The 23,321-nt window shown below is 43.0% G+C and overlaps 1 protein-coding gene across 1 annotated transcript in view; it reads right to left on the reverse strand.

Moving 5' to 3' along the window:
- Positions 1–23,321, reverse strand: part of LOC126213120 (spaetzle-processing enzyme-like) — an 83,046-nt gene that overhangs the window by 29,912 nt on the left and 29,813 nt on the right. The window contains exons 3-4 of the mRNA XM_049940765.1: positions 17,862–17,957; positions 12,026–12,207 (exon numbers count right to left, since the gene is read on the reverse strand). Coding sequence (XP_049796722.1) covers positions 12,026–12,207; positions 17,862–17,957 — 278 coding nt within the window. The remainder of the gene's footprint in view (positions 1–12,025; positions 12,208–17,861; positions 17,958–23,321) is intronic.

Below are 23,321 nucleotides of genomic sequence, written 5' to 3' on the forward strand. Positions count from 1 at the left end.
CTGGAGTTATAAAGACACAGTTATATAGAGAAGATCAAAACATCATAACAATTTATAGAATGTATAAAACAGGAAGTAGAAGATATTAGAAGAATTTTTCCTGAAATTTAACAAATGAAACCACTAATGCCTGAAGAGCAATCGTGATATACATGATAAAAATTTGTACATTGTGTAAATGTTTTTATTGCAGAAAAATAAAAAGGTTTGCATCATAATCATTTAACTGGAACATTTATTAATCTGTTATGTAATAATTGTCATTTAAAATTAACACAACTGAGGTTTGTACCAATTTGTTTACATAACCTCACAAGGAATTTCACTTGCAGTCCAGAATTGTATCTTTGATTAGTAAGCAAAATTTTCTCAGTTCTCGGTTCCAAAACCGCCACTGTTTAAATTTTAATTAATAATCAGCATTGGCTGCTGAAGACTTCTGGTACAAGAAGTCACCCTCATTCTATCAATTGCCTTGCCAAAGAGGGCAGTGGAACAGATAGAGGTTCAGGGTACTCTCTTGTCCTAGGAGTGAGAAACTCCCCTAAGGGCAGAAGAATCAGTAATGATGAACGGCGTGAGGTTGCAGAAGGCAATGGAAACCACTACATTAAAGACACGTAACATGTATCCATAGGACATGTGACCTGTAATTGAAAAAGTGTCATGATCTCTTTATTGGCAAAATATTCCGGAATAGTCTCCCATTCAGGTCTCTGGGAGGGACTGCGAAGGGGGAGGTGATCATGAGAAAAAGACTGAATATTCAACGAAAGATAAGGTTCTCCAAGTCAGGGCATTGAATGTGAGAAGCTTAAACTTGGTAGGGAAACTAGAAAATCTGAAAAGGCAAATGGGAAGGTCCAGTCTAGATATAGTAGGGGTTATTGAAGCTAAATGGAAAGAAGATAAGGATTTCTGGTCATACGAGAATAGGGTACTATCAACAACAGTAGTAAATGGAATAACAGGAGTTGGATTCATTATGAATAGGAAGGCCAGGCACAGGCTGTGTTACTGTCAACAGTTCAGTGATAGGGTTCTTCTTATCAGAATCAACAGCAAACCTACACTGAAAACGATAGTTCAGGTGTACATGCCAATGTCGCAAGTGGAAGATGAAGATATAGACAAAGTATATGAGGATATTGAAAAGATAATACAGTATGTAAAGGGAGATGAAAATCTAATAGTCATAGGAGACTGGAATGCAGTTGTAGGGGAAGGAATGGAAGAAATGGTTACAGAAGAATATGCACTTGGGACAAGGAATGAGAGAGGAGAGAGACTGAGTTCTGCAATAAATTTCAGCTACTAATAGCAAATACTCTGTTCAAGCATCATAATCTGAGGAGACATACTTGGAAAAGGCAAGGTGATATGAGAAGATTTCAGTCAGATTAGATCATGGTCACACAAAGATTTAGAAATCAGACACTGGATTGCAAGACATAACCAGGAGCATATATGGACTCAGATCACAATATAGTAGTGATGAAGAGTAGGCTGAAGTTTAAGACATTAACCAGGAAGAATCAATATGTAAAGAAGTGGGATACAGAAGTACTAAGGAATGACGAGATATGCTTCAAGTTCTCTATAGATACAGCAATAAGTAGTAGCTCAGTGGATAGTACAGTTGAAGAGGAATGGACATCTCTATACAGGGCCATCACAGAAGTTGGGAAGAAAAACATACGTACAAAGAAGGTAACTGCGAAGAAACAATGGGTAACAGAAGAAATACTTCAGTGTGAAAGGAGGAAGAACAAAAATGTTCCGGGAAACTCAGGAATGCAGAATTCCTAGTCACCGAGGAATGAAATAAATAGGAAGTGCAGAGAATCTAAAACGAAATGGCTGCATGAAAAATGTGAAGAAATCGAAAAATAAATGATTGTTGGAAGGACTGACTCAGCCTACAGGAAAGTCAAAACAACCTTTGATGACATTAAAAGCAAGGGAGGTAACATTCAGTGTGCAACAGGAATTCCACTGTTAAATGCAGAGGAAGAGCAGATAGGTGAAAAGAGCACAATGAAAGCCTCTATGAGGGAGAAGATTTGTCTGATATGATAGAAGAAGAAACAGGAATCGATTTAGAAGAGACAGGGGATCCAATATTAGAATCAGAATTTAAGAGAGCTTTGGAGGACGTATGATCAAATAAGGGAGAAGGAATAGGTAACATTCCATCAGAATTTCTAAAATCTTAAAATCTTTAGCAGATGTGGCAACAAAACCACTATTCACACTAGTGTGTAGAAGGTATGAGTCTAGCGACATACCGTTTGATTTTCGAAAAATATCATCCATACAATTCCTAAGACCGCAAGAGCTGACAAGTGCGAGAATTATCACACAATCAGCTTAACAGCTCACACATCCAAGTTGCTGAAAGAATAATATACATAAGAATGGAGAAAAAAATTGTGGATGTGCCAGATGATGATGAGTTTGGTTTTAGAAAAGGCAAAGGTAAGGTATGAGAGGCAATCCTGACATTGCGGTTGATAATGGAAGCAAATATAAAGAAAATCAAAAGACATTCATAGGATTTATCGACCTGGAAAAAGCGTTCGACAATGTAAAATGGTGCAGGATGTTCGAAATTATGAGAAAAATAGGGGTAAGCTAAGGGCAAAGACATGTAATATACAATAGATACATTAGCAAGAGGGAATAATAAGAGTGGACGACCAAGAACGAATTGCTCAATTTAAAATGGGGATAAGACAGGGATGTAGCCTTTCATCCCTACTGTTTAATCTGTATGTCGAAAAAGCAATGATGGAAATAAAAGAAAGGTTCAAGAGTGGAATTAAAATTCAACGTGAAAGGATGACAATGATATGATTCACTGGTGAAATTGCTATCCTGAGTGAAAGTGAAGAAGAAATACATGATCTGCTGAATGGAATGAACAATCTAATGAGTACACAATATGAATTGGGAGTAATTCCAAGAAAGACGAAAATCATGAGAAGTAGCACAAATGAGAACAGTGAGAAACTTATCATCAGGGCTGATGGTCATGAAGTAAATGATGTTAATGAATTCTGCTACCTAGGCAGTAAAATAACGAATGATGGCTGGAGCAAGCAGGGCATCAAAAGCAGACTCGTTCTTCATTTTCTTGGGCCTTTGTCTCACTTCAAAGCGGGGTCGGCCTTATTACTATGGATTTGGCGATGCTAGTGTTGGAGTGTGGCTGGATGCCCTTCCTGTCGCCACCCTGTACCCCTCGGGACAGAATTAGTGTACCTCAACTGTCTGCATCTAGTGTAAGCCATGAAAGAGTGCAGTTGTTTTAAAATGTCTGCAAGTCATGTAACTGAGGCGGGACATGGGGACCAACCCAGAATTCACCAAGTGGGATGTGGAAAACCGCCTAAAAACACATCCAACCTAGCCAGCCCTCGTCGTTAATCCACCAGGTGGATTCGATCCAGGGTCGGCGCTTGCCCAAGTTCAGGAAGAAGCCCCTAAGCATCCTCGGCTAATCTGGCATGCCTACCGCAGACCAGCAATGGCAAAAAGGGCATTTCTGGCCAAGAGAAGTCTACTACTCTCAAACATAGTGCTTAATTTACAGAAGAATCTTCTGAGAATATACGTCTCGAGTACAGCATTGTATGGTAGTGAAACATGGACTGTGGGCAAACTGGAACAGAAGAGCATCGAAGAATTTGAGATGTGGTGCTACAGACGAATGTTGTAAATTAGGTGGACTGACAAGGTAAGGAACGAGGAGATTCTGTACAGAATCAGAGGGAACATGCAGAAAATACTGAGAGGGAGAAGGGACAGGATCATAGAACATCGGTTAAGACATGAGGGAATGACTTCAAAGGTACTGGAGGGAGTTGTAGAGGGTAAAAACTGTAGAGGAAGACAGACATTGGAATACATTCAGCAAATAATTGAGGACATAGGTTGCAAGTGCTACTCTGGATGAAGAGGTTGGCACAGGAGAGAAATTCGTGATGGGCCACATCAAACCAGTCAGAAGACTCCTGATCCAAAAGCAAAAAAATCTCTCAGGATATTATTCACATCCATTGGCAAAAGAACTTGGTTATAATAAAAAAGTGATAGAGTTAATACCTAATAATGAAGATGTTCAAATGTTCAACTGTGTGTGAATTTCTAAGGGACCGAACTGCTGAGGTCATCAGTCCCTAGTCTTACACACTACTTAAACTAACTTACACTAAGAACAACACACACACACCCATGCCAGAGGGAGGACTCGAACCTCTGCCAACAGGAAATAATGAAGATAGATACCACAGATTCAGTAAGAAGACAGAAAATTTCAAGATGAGATTTATCGATACATTTAAATTTATGGCTTCTTCACATGACACACTTTTATCAAATCTGAAGAGAGGTCAAATGGAAATCATTAGAAAGTTTTACCCAGAAGAATTATTCAATTTAGTGATCAGAAAAGATGTTTAGCAATATGATTACGTGGATTCTTGGAAGATATTTAAAGAGACACAATTACAAGCAAAGAAAGAACTTAACACTAAACTGAATGACTATGAAACAAATGATGAATATTATACACATGCAAAAACAGTTTTGGAAAAATTTAATATCAAAAATACTAGCAAATATCACAATCTGAATCTTAAAATTGATGTATTGTTATTGCCTGATGTGTCTAAAAATTTTAGAAAAAGTTGCATAAATGTTTTGATTTAGATCCATCTTGGTGTTTTACTGCACCTGATTTATTGTGGGTGCAATGATAAAAATGACTAAAGAACAACTTGATTTATTATGTGATTATGGTATGATTTTAATGGTTGAAAAGGGAATAAGAGGAGGAATATCTCAATGTTGTAAAAGATATGCAATTAGTAAATAATAAATATGCAAAGAGTATGATGTTAAAAAGATTTCGAATTTTTTAGCATATTTATACACAGACAATTTATTTGGTTACACAATGAGTCAATATTTACCATATGGTGGTTGTGAATGGGATAACACAAGTTCTTTTGGCTGTACAAAAGTATGTGAAATTTCAGATAAACCTTCATATGAATACATATTTGAAGTAGATCTAGAATATCCAAAAGAATTTCGTGATGTACATAAAGATTTACCCCTTGCTCCTGAAAATAAAATTGTACCTAAAGTGAAGAAAGCAAATTGTGAAGTACTCTGGAAAACAAAAATAATTGTGTTATTCACTATAGAAATCTTGAACAGTACCTATCCTTAGGAATGAAATTAGCAAAAACACATAGAGTTTTAAAATTTAATCAATCAGAATGGTTAAAAAATACATAGATTTCAATAATGAAATGAAAACTAAAGCAAAAAATGATTTTGAAAAAGATTTGTACAAGCTAATGACTAATTCAGTACTTGGTAAGATAATAGAAAAAAATAAAAAACAGAATGAATATAAAATTAATGTCAGATGGAGAAGAATGTGAAAAACTTGTAAGAAAACTGTACTTTAAGGGAAGAACTGTATTCAATGAAAATCTTGTTGCTATTCATGTGAATAAAACCAAAATTACATGTAATAACATTTAATCACGTTTAATCTACATTGTTTGAGTAGACTTGATATGTCAAAGGAACTGGTGTATGATTTTCACTATAAAATAGTGAAACCAAAACATGAAGAAAATGTTGAGTTGTGTTATTAAGATAAGGACAGTTATATGTACAATACACAAACTAACGTTTTCTATGAAGACTTGAATGCAATGATTGATTATTTTTGTATGAGTGATTATTCAGCAGATAATATTTACAGTATTCCACAAACAAACAAGAAAAATTTAGGAAAAATTAAAGACAAATGTAATGGAAAAGTAAGGAAGAATTCTGTGGTTTGAGATCAAAAATATGTGGTTATAAATATGGTGATAAAATAGAGAGAAACTCTAAAGGTGTTGAGAAATGTGATGTTAAAATTAGAATAAGTTTAGGAGACTATAAAAATTGTTTATTCAACAATAGGGAACAATGCAGAACAATGAAGGTGATTCAAAGTGAAAAATATGAAATCTACACAGTTGAGGCAAACAATTAAGCATTCAGCCCTCATGATGACAAAAGACATGTTTTGGAAAGAAAAGTAGATACATTACCATATGGACATTACACATTGTAAAAAATTTAATAAAATTTTTTCTATACAAATGGAAATATTTTAAGAAAGCTCAACAACATTACCAATACTAATTTGTTTAGAAAGATTAGTAAGTTACAAGTAATAGGTTTTGTATAGTATTACCAGTTGTGAATATTTACCTACTGGATATGGAGAAAAAATATGTTTGGAATTGGATAAGGAATTTAAAATTATTTTGTCTAATAGATATTTAAAAATATTTAGTAATATTTAATTATTAGAAGACAATAATGTTACATTGAGATACAAAGGAATGAAGAAACTTAAGAATAATGATAAAGAATGTCATGATTTGGACCTTAGTTTTTAAAAATCTTACTTTTTAAAAACATAAAAAGTCAACAATTCATATCAATCTTAGGGCTGCTCAAGTAGAAAGAATCAGAAATATTTTGAGTAAGAAATAAAACATATAAAAACTGTTTTTCATTATTTTCTTATATTCAAGCTTTTTTAATGAAAGTAAGTGAGTTAGACCTGAAATTTAAACGATAGTAGCAAACATCAGCAGGTTCTGGGTAAATTTCTTAAAGAAAACGAGTGAGTGAATGAAACTCGCTCACGAGTGTTCTTTTGAAAAACTAAACCAGAACCTGCTGACTTTTGCCACTAACTCAAGATGTTTGTGCAAATAAATAGTCCCAGCAAACAAATAAAAATTAATAACTACATACAGCTTTTTTCTCAGTGCCCTGACTGAGGTATCCCCAGTTCTGGCTTGGATGCTGTGGACAAAAATATGAAAAAACCAAAAACATCACATTAACATACACAATACGGTGTAAGAAAACAACTGGCATTCAAAACAGTATCCAGTCATTTATAACTGGATAATTGGATAAATATAGCTCCTGAATTGTTTTCAAAGCAGTCTTATACCATTCCACCTCCAAAATAATTGCAAGTTCAGGCAACAACGATAGAGGCAGACAGCGATTACGCACCGTTCTCTCCCACGTAAATCACAAAAGCTCAATAATGTTGAGATCTGGACTGTGCTGGTCAGGGAGATGTGACAGTTCATCCTCTCTCTCTCACAAAACCAGTCCTGAACAATGCAAGCTGTACGAACAGTGACCCTGACGTGACAGAACTAAGCATGACCATTGGAGAAAAAACATTGTACCAAGGGATGGCGCTGATCAGCCAAAGTGGTCACATAATCCTTGGCGTTAATGCGGCCTTAGAGAGCAACCATGGGACTCATGGAATGCCACTATATGGCTGACCATAACATCACCGAACCACCTCCATATTTCGGTCTTGGGACATAAACTCGCTCAGAAGTTGGATACAGTGTGCAGCTAGACTCATCTGACTAAATGACTCTCTTCCATTGCTTCATAGTCCAGGTTTTATAGCTGCAGCGTAACCTTTTCCTGTTATGGGCATTTGTATGGATAATGCGTGGTTTTGGAATTGCAGCTCGCCCTGCACTTCCCAGCTTATGAAGTCCCTTCATGTTGTTTTGGTTCTGACAGCGTTCGCGAGTGCGACATTCAGTTCTGCTGCGACGTTCGCACCTGTCGTCCTCTTATTTTCCGTCACAGTCTTCTTCAATGACCGTCTGTCACGATCGGTCTAAACACATTTCCGTTCCGTTGTGACTTAGCTGATGAAATTCTTTCGTTTTCCCTGTACGCGGTGTAAATCTTCGATACTGTGCCTCTTGAAACACCAACTGCATTGGCTACTCTGGCAACGGAAACACTTACGATACGAGCACTAACTACTGGCCCACGTTAGAATTTACTTAGGTCCTAGATAATGAACTCATAACTACAGAGAACACTCTTCTGGCCGTGACCAACGTCTATAACGTGTTGAGGACATTGCACAGGAGTCGTTCGTGGCCAAATACAACAGCGCTACCTGCAGACTTGCCTAGCAGCAGCATCAATGTTCAAGCATGCATTTCTCACGGTGTTTCCATATTTTTGTCAAACCCATGTGTGTAGTTCTATGTTTTATTAAGTGATAATATGAGTAATAATTAGTCTGACGATTAATAAAGATGCAGGTAATTTGAAATGGGTGCCTTTACTGTAAAATATGGTAGCATCACCATAGGAACCTGTTTTTCCATACTGTGTAATTTCGTAAGATTTGTGATTTAATTAATTATTCGTGTAGTTTTTCCCATATATTGTTTTCCAAGTTTTCAAAAGGACCAACAAAGAGATGTATTCCACTCAGTAACTGAACCATATTTTTTAAAAATTTGAATGGTGTTCCATTTTATGAAATTGCTGATGTAACTGGAAGAGTGGGTGGAGCTAGAGAGGATAAAGGGTATGGAAGCTCTGTGCTTATGGTCTTAACGTGTTTGGTCGTCAGTTCAGGAGAAATTTGTATCAGTAGGCGGTGCAGATTTTCAGTAACCAGGGCGAATAAGTGAAGTATTTCAACATTTTGTTGTGCTTATTGCCACTTCGGCGACATTTGGGATACTCAATTTATACGAGAGGAACTTTGAACTTAGTCTGTCTAGCAGTTTCAAGTGATTGGTTGTAGAGAAGGTGTCAGAGACTTGAACTTTTACAAGAGCCACACATAGCTGCAATTTTGTGTGTATTTGTCATGATCCACTCAGTTTAAGGAGCTGTTTGTCCAGTTTGCACATTTAATGAGGCTTAGTTCCACTTTTGGCCTTCGTTTACAGCGCTTCAATTAGTAAGGACACCATCCACTTATTTTAATAAATCTGATTTTATTTAAAGCTTATATGTTTTGGTATGGCCTACTTCATTAGTTTTTTGGGGTTTATTCCACTCACAGTTCTATAGTGATTTTATTTATGTAAGTTCTTATGTGCTTGAGCGAGAGATCACTTAAATATTTATGAATTTCGACAGTACTTGGTTCAATGGACGGAGAATAAATAAATAAACTTAATTGTTTTTCCATCAAAGGATCTGCATAAGTGGCTTCTACATAAACTGGCGTCTGAGTGTAGCTCAGCGAAGTAATCACTACACTTAATCACCATTTACCACTTGAGGCAGTGACTTGGTCGCTGTTTGGCGAAGTCACAGTGTATGAATTCAGGCGTTGTGGGTTCAATCCCTGTTCAGTCCTAGGACTTTTACCTGTCACTTATCACTTCTTTCATCACTGGAAATGTTTGTTGATGTACAAATGCCGAGCTGCACAGTGGTTGGAAATCCACTTTAAACTACAGGTCACCCTGTAACTGACTGGATAGCCGAGTTCAGAGTTCGAAGGCAATGTTATATCGTGTGTAGTAAAGCGCTACGGTGTTCAAACCAATCTTCAGACTGATGGCAGGTTCACCTTTTTACCAAATGAACAAACCAGAGTTAAATTAATATCCTTATTGAATCCGCTACTTTTATATACGTGTCGTGTCTGTTCTTCTGGACATGCCAAAAAGAATAGACAGCATTCTCGATCCTACAGCAATTCATACATTACTAAATGAAATAAATTCTGACAACAGTCGCAACTGGGGACTAAAATGAATTCAGTGGCTAAAACTGAAAATTTGTGCTGGACTGGGGCTCGAACCCCGATTCCCCAATTTGCACGAGCGTTGGCCTCAACCGCTTCGGCAAACTGAGCATGCTTTCCTTCCGACCCCAATTCCAATACTGTCGCACACTATTTATATATCCACCATATTTATTGCTCCTCGCATCACGGTCCAACCAGCGAGGTCATCGGTCTCATCGGGTTAGGGAAGGATGGGGGAAGGAAGTCAGCCATGCCCTTTCAAAGGGACTTTCCCGGCATTTGCCTGAAGCGATTTAGGGAAATCACGGGAAACCTGAAACAGGATGGCACGCCTTCGTTTGAACCGGAGTCCTCTGGAATGCGAGTACAGTGTGCTACCCACTGCACTACCTCGCTCGGTGCATCTCGTTGGGTTTCCACCACAGTACAGGAGACAAAGTGCCCCCACATTAATAAGACCTTAACGGCTGTCAAACCATATGTACACTGGTGTTCAAAATTAAAGAGCCAACGGAAATTTTGCAAGGCTGCGTTTATTTTTTCCCAAAACAGTAAAAGCAGGTAATAGTAAAGTAGTGACAATGTAAAGAATAAAAAATGTTAACAACTGGAGGATGCACAATGGTAGACCAAAAATGTTCTTCCTTCTTTCCAACTTGACGGATTTGCACAAACTTTCTGACAACTGATTAATGTGCTCAATATGGGGAGCGACCACCCCTGGCAGCAATACAAGCCTGAGAATGTCGCGGCATGCCATGAGTGATGTCACAATCTCATGTTGAGGCAATAACGCCCATTCTTCTTGCCGAGCTGCTCATAGGTCTTGGAGAGTGGTTGGTGGATGCTGACGTGATGCAATCTGTTTCCCTAGTACATTCTCTTTGCGACTCAATCGGGAGAGCATGCTCTATGAGGTCGAGCATTATCGTCAGTAAGTACTAAATGTGAACCCGCAGCACCTCGCAACAACCGCACATGAGGTCGCAAAATCTCGCCACAGTACCTGACAGCAGTTAAACCTTGCCGATTCATCTGTACAGTTTCATGAAGAGATGTTACAGTTGTCAAAATAATTCCTGCCCACGCTATTAGGCATTCTTCTCGATATCGATCTCTTTCCACAATGTCTGTATCTCGAAATCGTATTCCACATCCCCGCCAAATGCGAGTCCGTCAGCAATCTCTCTCCAGACCAAATCGGGACTCATCTGTGGAAAGATCATTAACCCACAGTTCGATCATCCAGGTGCCATGTCAACGACTCCAGTCTAGACGCTCCCTTCTGTGAAGACGCATCAGTTACACATAGCATTTCTTCGACAATAAAGACCACTCGGCCGAAGCCGTACACCAGTTGCCTCGATACAACACGTCCAGTGGACCCTGCGAGGTCAGATGCCAGTTGCGCGGTACCATCGCGCCCTTACATCCAAATAACGGTCCCATGTTTCCGATGTCACATGCGGTCGGCTCTGTCCTGGTCTTCGGGATACAGTTTTGGTCTCTATAAACTGTCGCCATATCCGAGAAACAATAGAACAATTCACATGTATCCATCGGGCCACATTAGTCAGCGACTGTCCTGCTTCCATTCTTCCTATGGCTCTCCGCCGCAGAGATAGGCGTCTTCTCTGTGCCATACTGCACCGCCTGTCTGACGTCATCGTTGGTTGTCTGGAATGCCAACTTCCGTGCAGAACACGATCGTACGGATGTATGTTTACAGTTTGAATCAATATATCGTTGATTAGACAAAGGAAGTGAAAATAACTGTTTGTTGCTTTAATTTTGGGCACCAGTGTATTTTATATATGTGGCTTGGTGGCCCTTAACATAATTTCAGTGCGGATGCACTCTCTGAACTCTGGTGGGAATCCAGCATGATGGGGTGAGCAATAATTATGGTGGACAGGGCGTCTACATAAGTAGTGTGCGACAATTTGAGAATCTAGATCGAAAGGGAAAGACCGTGCTCGGATGGACGACCGCCTGCCTAAAGTGGGAAAAATCGGCTCCGAATCTCGGTCAGGCACAAATTTTCACTTGTCGCCATTCAATTCATTTCAGTGCCCAATTGTGACCAGTGACAGAGTTAATTCATTTCATCGTAAATTCACTACATTCAGTGACCTCTAGCATAGTCAACAACCGATGCCCCAGCAGGTGAACCTGAGTTCGTTGTCGCGTTCTTGCTATATCGCAGTCAGGCGGCGTCAGCCCAGCGAAGTCGAGCGTCGGCCATTACAGGGGACTGGGCGCAGAAGTAATTCTCAGAAATGAGGAAACAGGACGCTGGGAATAAGAAACGTCCAAGGCGAGAGCTAGTGACGCGTGACCGAAATGTAGGAAAGGGGAGGCCATGTGCCGGGCCTGGCCACTCACCGTGGAACGTGACGGCCCTGTCGAGGCGTATGAGGGAGATGTCGTGCTTGAAGGGTGACTGGTCGTACTCGGCGTGCATCAGCACCTCGGACGGCCGGAAGTCCTGCACGGGTTCGGCGCACACGCCGTCCTCGCAGTCGGGGTCGGTGCGCGTGTTGTGTTCTCCCAGCCGGATCAGGCCCCTGCAGCACAAGGAACAAAGGAAGGAAGGTTAGAGATTAACGTCCAGGTCATTAGTGGCGGCCTGTAGCAGGAAAACACACCAGGCGGGCGCACAAGCAGGCAAGGTAGAGCACGCAGCGAGATCACCATTAGCAACTACCTGCACCACGACTGCGGAGGACACAGGAGACATATCTACACTGATGATCCAAAACATTATGATCACCTGCTTCACTTCCCTTTGAACCATCTCTGGAGCGCTATACAGCTTCGATTCTGGGTGACATACAGGGTGACCAAAAAGTCAGTATAAATTTGAAAACTAAATAAATCACGGAATAATGTAGATAGAGAGGTACAAATTGACACACATGCTTGGAATAAGATGGGGTTTTATTAGAACCAAACAAATACAAAAGTTCAAACAATGTCCGACAGATGGCGCCTCATCTGATCAGAATTGCAACAATTAGTAAGACAAATCAAAGATGATATTCTTTACAGGAAATGCTCAATATGTCCACCATCATTCCTCAACAATAGCTGTAGTCGAGGAATAATATTGTGAACAGCACTGCAAAGCATGTCCGGAGTTATGGTGAGGCAATTGCGTCGGATGTTGTCTTTCAGCATCCCTAGAGATGTCGGTCGATCACGATACACTTGCGACTTCAGGTAACCCCAAAGCCAATAATCGCACGGACTGAGGTTTGAGGACCTGGTAGGCCAAGCATGACGAAAGTGGCGGCTGAGCACACGATCATCACCAAACGACGCGCGCAAGAGATCTTTCACGCGTCTAGCAATATGGTTTTTTTTTTTTTTTTTTTTGTTCTAATAAAACCCCGTGTCATTCCAAGCATGTGTGTCAATTTTTACCTCACTATCTACATTTTTCCGTGGTTTATTAAGTTTTCAGATGTATACTGACTTTTTGATCACCCAGTATATTCGACAAGTCCGTGGTAGGTTTCTGGAGTCTTGTGGCACCAGTATGTCTTTGTTATGGTAACACTGTTCCCGTAAATTACGGGCTGATGGTTTTGCGCGCTGAGCTTGCGACCGACAGCATCCATTAAGTGTTCATCGGATTCCACATCAGCCAAAATCGGTGGCCAATTCATCAACCCGAGTTCACTATCGTGCTCCTCAAACCACTGCAGCACGTTTCTGGTCTTGTGACACGGTCATTTAACCTCATGGAAGATTCCATCGCCTTCGGGGAAGTCATCAAACGTGAAGGTATGCTGGCGAAGGGCAATAAAATTCACATAGTCCACAGCTATAATGGTGCTTTCGATTATACTAATCGGCTCATGGAAGCCCCGGTGAATGTTTCCTATATGTGTATCAATGCGTCCACCGGCCTTTGACTGAGTGGCAGTTCATGTTTTGAGCAGCTGTTCACCTGGGTGATGGTTCTTCCAGACACGGTCGTTGGTATAACACAGAACTTGATTCTTCCGTATCACGCGACACAGTTCCATTGACTCACGGTTCTGTCCTGATGATCCAGTGACCGCTGCAGTCGTAACTGACGATGCTGTCGGGTCAACGTGGAAACACGGAGGGATTCTCTGCCATGGAGCCCCGTCTTGAATGATGAGAGCTGAACAATGTGTTCCGTCTGCCTCCGAAGCCGAGCTGTGATCGCAGCTGACCACCACAAAGAGCATCCGGCTTCGATTCTCGGTATTAATAGGAACTTTCTCGTCATGGGAGGACTGTAATGGGGTGCATTATGTCATAGCAAATGAGGAGCTACTTCACCGCTCAGTAACGGCTCCAGGTCACTAAACTTGACAACGGCCAGGAGACCGATGTGCCACTGCATCCAGTGGCGCCATTAGCAGAGGATGACACGGCGGTCGGTCGGCACAGATGAGCCTACCAGCAACTGTCAGTGTTCACGTATTTGTTTTCGAATAGTGTGTTTTTGAACATTTTTGCCTGCGTAAGCATTGCACTCTCTCGTTGGATGTGCCATACACTGCCACCTATCTCGCTTTACAGAGCAGACAAGCTTCCGACGTCCGTATTCTGTGATGAGGGCTGGATGTCAGATAACTTGCCGCCTACTCGTCGTTTCAGCGTCCTACAACCACTTTCAATACATGATCACAACTGCACGCGAAAGACCGAGCAGCTTCCCTTTCACAAGGCGATCGTGCCCACGCTCTGAGCATAACAATTTGCCCTTTGTCAAACTCGAATACGTCTGTGGATTTCCCCAATTGAGGTTCTTGTCGTCGGTAGAAGCATTCCCCATCCATCTCTGCTCCGTTTATATACACTCCTGGAAATTGAAATAAGAACACCGTGAATTCATTGTCCCAGGAAGGGGAAACTTTATTGACACATTCCTGGGGTCAGATACATCACATGATCACACTGACAGAACCACAGGCACATAGACACAGGCAACAGAGCATGCACAATGTCGGCACTAGTACAGTCTATATCCACCTTTCGCAGCAATGCAGGCTGCTATTCTCCCATGGAGACGATCGTAGAGATGCTGGATGTAGTCCTGTGGAACGGCTTGCCATGCCATTTCCACCTGGCGCCTCAGTTGGACCAGCGTTCGTGCTGGACGTGCAGACCGCGTGAGACGACGCTTCATCCAGTCCCAAACATGCTCAATGGGGGACAGATCCGGAGATCTTGCTGGCCAGGGTAGTTGACTTACACCTTCTAGAGCACGTTGGGTGGCACGGGATACATGCGGACGTGCATTGTCCTGTTGGAACAGCAAGTTCCCTTGCCGGTCTAGGAATGGTAGAACAATGGGTTCGATGACGGTTTGGATGTACCGTGCACTATTCAGTGTCCCCTCGACGATCACCAGTGGTGTACGGCCAGTGTAGGAGATCGCTCCCCACACCATGATGCCGGGTGTTGGCCCTGTGTGCCTCGGTCGTATGCAGTCCTGATTGTGGCGCTCACCTGCACGGCGTCAAACACGCATACGACCATCATTGGCACCAAGGCAGAAGCGACTCTCATCGCTGAAGACGACACGTCTCCATTCGTCCCTCCATTCACGCCTGTCGCGACACCACTGGAGGCGGGCTGCACGATGTTGGGGCGTGAGCGGAAGACGGCCTAACGGTGTGCGGGACCGTAGCCCAGCTTCATGGAGACGGTTGCGAATGGTCCTCGCCGATACCCCAGGAGCAACAGTGTCCCTAATTTGCTGGGAAGTGGCGGTGCGGTCCCCTACGGCACTGCGTAGGATTCTACGGTCTTGGCGTGCATCCGTGCGTCGCTGCGGTCCGGTCCCAGGTCGACGGGCACGTGCACCTTCCGCCGACCACTGGCGACAACATCGATGTACTGTGGAGACCTCACGCCCCACGTGTTGAGCAATTCGGCGGTACGTCCACCCGGCCTCCCGCATGCCCACTATACGCCCTCGCTCAAAGTCCGTCAACTGCAAATACGGTTCACGTCCACGCTGTCGCGGCATGCTACCAGTGTTAAAGACTGCGATGGAGCTCCGTATGCCACGGCAAACTGGCTGACACTGACGGCGGCGGTGCACAAATGCTGCGCAGCTAGCGCCATTCGACGGCCAACACCGCGGTTCCTGGTGTGTCCGCTGTGCCGTGCGTGTGATCATTGCTTGTACAGCCCTCTTGCAGTGTCCGGAGCAAGTATGGTGGGTCTGACACACCGGTGTCAATGTGTTCTTTTTTCCATTTCCAGGAGTGTATTTTCGTCACCACGTCAGATGACCACAATATCACGATGTGGCTACAGATTCGCGCTGGGCAGTGGTCATAATGTTTTGGCTCAGCAATGTCTATAATCTGTCCGTAAACTGAAGAGCTAGCAGTGCTTGTGGTGGGGGGAATTGGGCTCTCCAGGGAGAACGTTACAACTGCCTTACAGAATGACGAAAATAATTACAGTTTTAAACATGGTTGTTCCTCAGCAAGCGTATATAATCTTCACACATAGCAATTATTCAGCCAACCGGTTGCAAATAACTATCTGGTACATTTACACTGTGAGAAAGCAGTGGTCAGAATTTAGAGCAGCTATGCTGAAGCCAAATTAAAATAAAACACGTTCCAGCCGTGTCACATATGCCAGATTTGAGTCTGACGTTGTTCGTAGCTAAGCATACGTGGCATGGCTGGAAAGTGTTTTGTTTTACTTTTGATTTGAGCATAGCCGCTCTACATTCTGACCACTGGTTTCTTGAAAAGTAATTTTACGTTTCATCAAAATTTCATTCTGATGAAAATTCTCTTAATAGGTGTTAAAACCAGGGTCAGTGTACCAAATAGCTATTTGCAACCTGTTGGCTGTATAATTCCCATGTTTGAAAAGAAAATCAGTCATCTGTCAGTGTAGTGCAGCGTGCTGTGGTTTACATAGATTCTTTTTGCATTAGGTACAGTAGTTACTAATGTATGTATTCCGTATAATATTAATCCATTTAGTAGGAGGTAGACGGTCTGTGCATTGCTTCGCTACTGACTGGAAATGGCCGACGCGGACTGTATAGAACTGCCAGTAATCCTATACGCTCGGACAAAATATTACAGTATATGAGAAACTGGAAGGGTCTTGTGGAAGTTGTAGATTTCGCCAGTACAAAACAAATGTGGAATTAAGATATGTCTCTTGTGGATTTCCAAGTATTTCAGCTGAATAATTTGGAAACAAATGTTGGGTTTGCAACAAGAAGGATAACTTATTTATCAGTCAGGATGAAATGTGACAGCAGCTCACTGGTTACTAGTTTTGGCTTGGTAGAAGAATTAGGAAGGAAAAAATCTACCTTTTGTTCAGACGATGAAGAGACACAAGTGTGAGATTCCTCTGGATACCAGTAGAGTAACGGCTGTCCATAGTTCACTTTTTGGCCGCAAGAAAGACTGCACTCTAGTTTTTTATGCTGCTAAAAAGTGGAAGTTTGTGAACCTGGAATCAAGTTTGCATGAGGGTAACTAAATAGATGCTGACACTGGAGCGAACAGAAGCCATTCATCGCAAAATTTTATAATAGCACCAAAAGTGCAGTCGACACTACTGAGAAGTTGACCGCTTTGTAGGCCTACAATGTTGCAAGAAATGTGCGCCATTGGCCCACGATTCTAGGAATTTTTCGCAAAGATTAATATGAGTGGAATCAATACACGTGTAACTGATTGTGGGTGCAATGAGAACTGTATAGGAAGAAAATAATCCCTGAAAGAACTCTCCCATGCGGTGGTTCCACCTCACTTGGTTCGATGGAGCTCCTCAAATGAGGCTACGCCGTTACAGGCCACCGTGTAAAGAAGAAGCAGAAGACGAGAGCAGTAACGGCGATAAATGAATTGCGATCAAAAGGAAAAGTTGTAAATGTAAAGAAAAGATTGACAAAATATTATTGCAAAATGTGTCAGAGGCGACGTCTAAAGTGACAATGAGAAAAACCAGTGAAGACATTTTCCATTTATAGTCTGTTTTGTAGATGAAATTTAATAAATGATCACGTGAGTAAATGGTGTGATCAATTTGGTATACTGTGTCCGATCTCGTAGCGAAAACTACCACACCCGAAAGACGGTTGTGCGGTCTGAAACGGGAAGTACGCGCTCTACGTTTCCTTCGTCCCCCCGTCTGCGGGTACAGACAGCCTGAAGAGCGCGCCGCGCTGCCGGCTGAGTCTACTCACACCTCGAGCCCGCCCGGCAGGTTGGTGACGCAGTGCGCCGCCGACACGACGTAGTAGCTGCTGATGAGCGCCGCCCCGCACCGGAACACCGCCTTCCTGCGAGTCCCTGTGGGGAAACACCGCTCCAAGTCACACTCCGCTCTCCAGCAGACCGCTGAGTCCACGGAAAATCTTCGCGCACAAATTATCATAACAGATATTCACTCCTCTCTGTCTCGATGAAATCTGACACTGTCGAACTAGAGCACGTGATCTATTCTAAACACATTCTTTTGTTTAGAAATGCGAGTATTTTTATTGCTTTCAGCAGATATGTTACAATTAACCAGTTTCGACTATAATGAGTCATCTGCAATACAACGAAACGTACGTAGAAGAAACGAAACCTCAAAACTACTATTGAGTATAAACAGCTATAAAATTGCTCGAACAGTCCATGGGTAGACTGCCGGTTCATAGTATCCAACGGGCACAATATTTCGGCGATCAGACATGTCGCCATCGACAGGTGCACTGACGAACTGAGCTCCTACGCTACGCTACGCAGATGCTCGGAGCATCGCACTCCGGTGTGTTGTAGGGTGAACGGATCACGCCTTTCCTACTTCTGCCTGGGTGAGTTTGTAGTAGACCTCTTGGCGGAATCTTCCTCACGTTGCGTTTGTCCTTTTACTTCATCTTTCTGATGTTGCGGCGTGCCTTCACTCCAGCAACAGGTGACTGAGCTCCTGCGCTGCAGAATATATTGGGGCATCAAGGATTGCCCGGTCTGAAAATAGAAGTTCAAGCCATGCGGCTACGCCTTCAATAATAAAAATTGACATCAAAACAATAGCTGTTTGGTTGTCATATTTTTTTCTGCTTTTAAATGATTTAAAATACGTTAGCTGTGTGGTAATTTTTTTTTCCATTCGCTCACACATTCACACAATATATACATTGTACTCACACGTACATATACAGTTAACACATTCTCACACTCATTCATTCACCTTTGATAAAATAATAATAATAAATAAATAGATGATAAATACAATAAAATAAGGTTAAAAAAATAATTAAAATAAAATAAATTTGAGTTAAAATGAATAAAATAAAGAAAATAAAAATTTAAATTAAAGTAAAATATTAAACTGTTGTAAAATATTAAATTGTTAAAAAATTAAAATTATTAAAAGTGTATAAAAATATATACACAAGATCCGTAGTCTCGTTATTCACGTGGGTCATCGGGCCATCTAGTGGAAGCCAGGTAGTGCACCCTGTGTCCAAGTTGTCGTACAAGTTCGTTATCTGACTGTTGCGTGTTTCCATAGAAGGTTTTTGCACTGGTTCTAAGTCGGTCTTTCAAATAGGGTACCCCTGCGAGTTGGTGAAGCTCATTCGTTGGGAACCGATATGGAAGATGGAGTGCTCTTTTCAGAGCACGATTCTGAATTCTTTGTAGCCGTTGTATGTGGGTTGGAGCAGCATTGCCCCACACGACAGCGGCGTAATCTAAGATTGGTCGCACCAGTGTGAGGTACAATATCACCCCCAGTCTTGATGGTAGTGTTGACGCTGGATTTAATAATGGGTAGAGCTTTACCATTCTTCTCCTGGCTTTCTCTCGAATATCTTCTATATGAGGTTGCCATGTCAATCGCCTATCAAGGGTCACACCCAAGTATTTTGTTGACCACGTAACTGGGGTGCCCCTTATCTCAATGGGCTGGATGTTAGGTGGAAGTGGTCTTCTACAGATTGCTATTGCCTGCGTCTTCGTGGCGTTGAAAGACAGTCGCCATTTCGTTGCCCATTCACTCAGCTTATTACATGCTTGCTGCAGTCTTGCCTGGAGGTGTGCAGCATTCATACTTCAGGAGTAAATGGCTGTATCATCGGCTTATAAGGATAGGTGTGTTCTGGCCGTCGATGGTAGGTCGGATGTATACAAGATGTATAACAGTGGTCCCAGAACACTGCCCTGAGGTACTCCTGCTTTGATTGGTCTGGTGGACGATATACCATCTTGAGTGCGGACATGAAAAGTCCGGTTTTCTATATACTCTTCAGAAGTGTTGCGTGTGACACGGGGACCCCTATATCTAGGAGTTTATAGAGGAGTCCCTCGTGCCACACGCAATAAAGGCACGAGAAACATCCAGAAATACAGCCCCGAAGAATTCTTTCCTTTCCATGGCGCTGAATTCTTCCTCAATTAGGCGTAGTAGCTGCTGGGTGGTGGAAAGGCCTCGGCGAAAGCCGAACTGGACGTCTGGTATCAGATGTTCTGCTTCCACATGCTGTTGAAGTCTCTTTATGTATAAACGTTCAAAAAGTTTCGATATGGCAGGTAAAAGACTGATTGGTCTGTAACTAGCAGGTGATCGAGGGTCCTTTCCTGCCTTCGGTATGGCGACGACCTCTGCATGTTTCCATGTGAGGGGGAAGTCGCCAGTTGCCAGGATCTCATTGAACGCGGCCGCTATTATTGGTACTGCAGTAGGTGGTAATTGCTTCAACAGCTCATTAGTTAGAAGGTCTGGTCCTCCAGCCTTCTCTCCGTTTAATTCTTCGAGCTGTTTTGTAACTTCTGCTGTCGTGATCGGTTCAATGTGGTCATCTTCGGCTCGACTGGCGAGGAATCTTTGAAGTCTCTCATTGACTAGGCGTCGGCAAGGTCATTCATCGGTGTGAAGTTTTTTGCGAATACATCTGCCAAAGCATTTGCTTTGGCATCTGGTTCGCTGATTATATGGTTGCCCAAATGTAGTGGGGGTAACTTCTGTCCGCTTCTTAGTAGAGACTTCGTCATCTTCCAGGCCGATTGGTCTTGTAATTGTAGCAGTGCAACCTTATCTGCCCAGACTTGATTCCTGTGTTTTTCTACTTCTGCCTTAATTTCTCGTTGTAGTCGATTTACTAGGCGCTTTGTGGCTGGATTGCGCGTTACCTGCCATTCTCTGAATGCTCGGTTTTTTTCCCTGATGGCTGCTATGATAGGTGGAGGCAGTGGTGAGTTTTTGGTGGTATAGGCCGTCTCGGAGGTGTAGTTTCTGTTGCAGCGTCTAGTGCTTTAGATGTTAGGTATAATAGACTGGCTTCTGCTCCTGCTGTCCCTGGGTCTGGTGCATCCAGGAGGTCTCTTTCAAGCAGTTGACGGTACATTTCCCAGCTGATTCCTCGAATATCAAGATAGTGTCTAGGCGGTTTATTGATGCCGACGAGGTCGACATAAAAAAATGACAGGTTCGTGGTCAGATGTAAGCGCCCTTCTGGTAGTGGCAGTAGCACCCTTGGGAAATCCCTTAATGATGGCTATATCCAGCACGTCACTCTGGCCTCTATTCGGAAACCAAGTGGGGTCGTATGGTCCCACGATGATGGCGTGGTTTCTTTCAGCAACTTGCAGGAGACGACGTCCGCTGATGTTAGTGATGCGGCTATTCCAGTTGGTATTTTTGGTATTAAGGTCACCAGCAAGAAAAAGATTTCCTTGTTGTGACAGTAGCACCTCAAAGTCTGCTTCTTCTAGATGGCCACGGGGGGGGGGGGGGGGGGGGGCTGTACACTGCAATGAATTGTATGCGGCCTCTTGATGTCTGGACTGCAACTGATGTGTGGCTTGTACTGTGGCTAATGTTGGAAGTGGCAGTTGGTGATGCAACAAGGAGTTTCTTACATATACTGCTGTTCCTCCACCAGCAGTCGGCCGGTCCGTCCAGAAACAGCTGTAGTTGGCGACTCGTACTTGGATGTCGGGTTTCAAGTGTGTCTCGGTGACCAGGCACACGTCAATTCTTTCATCTTGGAGGAATTGACGGAAATCTCCTACTTGATTGCGAATTCCATTGGCGTTCCATGTGCACACAGTTAGCCCAAATCTAGCTGCCATATTGGGTGGTGGAGGTTGGCTGTGGAATGGCCTGTAGGGCAACTTGAACTGCAGCAGAAATCTGTTGCGGGATAGTAGCCGTGATAGCCTGAAGGGCATCAGTGATAGCTTTCGTCATGGCTTGCATGACTGAGGTCAGATTAAACTCTTGGCAAGAGGTGTTGTGTTGTGCCTGAGTTGTTGGCGGTCCGGCACTGATTATGTGCTGCTGAGGTGCAGCAATGGTCGGAGGAGGTGGAGCTGGGCGATGGGGAGTAAACTGAGTACGCCTATGGTGGTGTAGGTTGATTCTCTGTATGCCTGCAGTGGAGGCATTGGCCTTAGAGGATGAAGCATTGTTGGTGTTGGTTGTTGCTACATTTGTATTTCTCCTAGCAGCTGCAATAGCAGCATAAGTGAGACTGTTGTGAGTGGTTGCCTTTTGTCTAGTCCTATAGGCTTTAATGACTTCACAGCCAAGGAAGCTATCAGGATGAGCTTTGTTACAACGGACACATGTGGGAGGAGTGTCTTTGTCCTTAGGGCAATCTTTGGAAGTGTGTTCTTGGCCGCACTTCACATACTTGAAGGGCACTGCACAGTGTCTGGCTACATGGCCAATGCCTTGGCATCGATAGCAGATGGTGGGGCCACGTTTGCCCCGAGGCTCCTCGATTGTGACGTCTGTGTTGGCTATGATCTTCATTTTCAGTAATTTTTAGTGTGTTGGTGAGCACTACCATAAAGAGGGGGGTGTCTTTATGAGTTCTAGGCGATTGCACTCTGGAAATTGACCTGGGGACAATTCCGATGGCTTCCAGTTCTTCCTTCAGATCATCACACGAGAAACTGAAGGGAAACCCTCGAATGACGTTTCTGATGGGCTTGTCAGGCGAATAAGTATAAAATCCCCATTGCCTTTTTGAGATTTCTTCTGTGACTTTCATAAAATCCGTAGTATTTACGGTTTGAAGCTTATAGAGGTCTTTACCAGCTGTTCTGAATTGAAAAGGGTTGCAAAGAAGGCCCTTAATAGTTTGCAATAGTATCTTATACGCCTCCTTGAATTCAATGATGATGGGAGGAGGTTTCTGTGCTTTTGTAGAAGTCTGGGCCGTGGTAGCCAAGGTGTCACTTTGGTCGGTTGTTTCGGCGTCCATAGCCGCGGAAGAGTTGTTTGTTGATATAGGAGCAGCACTCGTAATCTTTCGGGCAGGAGCCGTCCGAGTGGCTGGAATGAATCCCTCCTCATCGGCGATGGGGCGGGACTTCTTGTGTCGGTTTTCGCTAGCTGACGAGTTCTAGGTTGTCTCGTCCGTCTTTTTCCTCTTGGCAGGTCCAGGAAGTTCATCTGTTGGCGTAGAACACATAATAGTCGTTGGCATCAAATCGGTAAGAAGCTTCAAGCTTTCATTTGGATCTTGCTCGGCTTGGTTGGACGTTGCATTGCCAGTGTGATGCAAGTCAGTGTCTCTCTTGGCGTCGAGTTCTTGCTTCTTCTTCGAAACCTCGGACGAGCGGGGCGTCTTACGCGTGTCAGACATAGTGCCAATAAAGGCGAAGAGATTTGCACATAGAGGAAGGAAAGCTAGCCTTGGCCTATG

This window comes from Schistocerca nitens, chromosome 1 (assembly GCF_023898315.1).
Source record: "Schistocerca nitens isolate TAMUIC-IGC-003100 chromosome 1, iqSchNite1.1, whole genome shotgun sequence".
NCBI classification, from domain to species: domain Eukaryota; kingdom Metazoa; phylum Arthropoda; class Insecta; order Orthoptera; family Acrididae; genus Schistocerca; species Schistocerca nitens.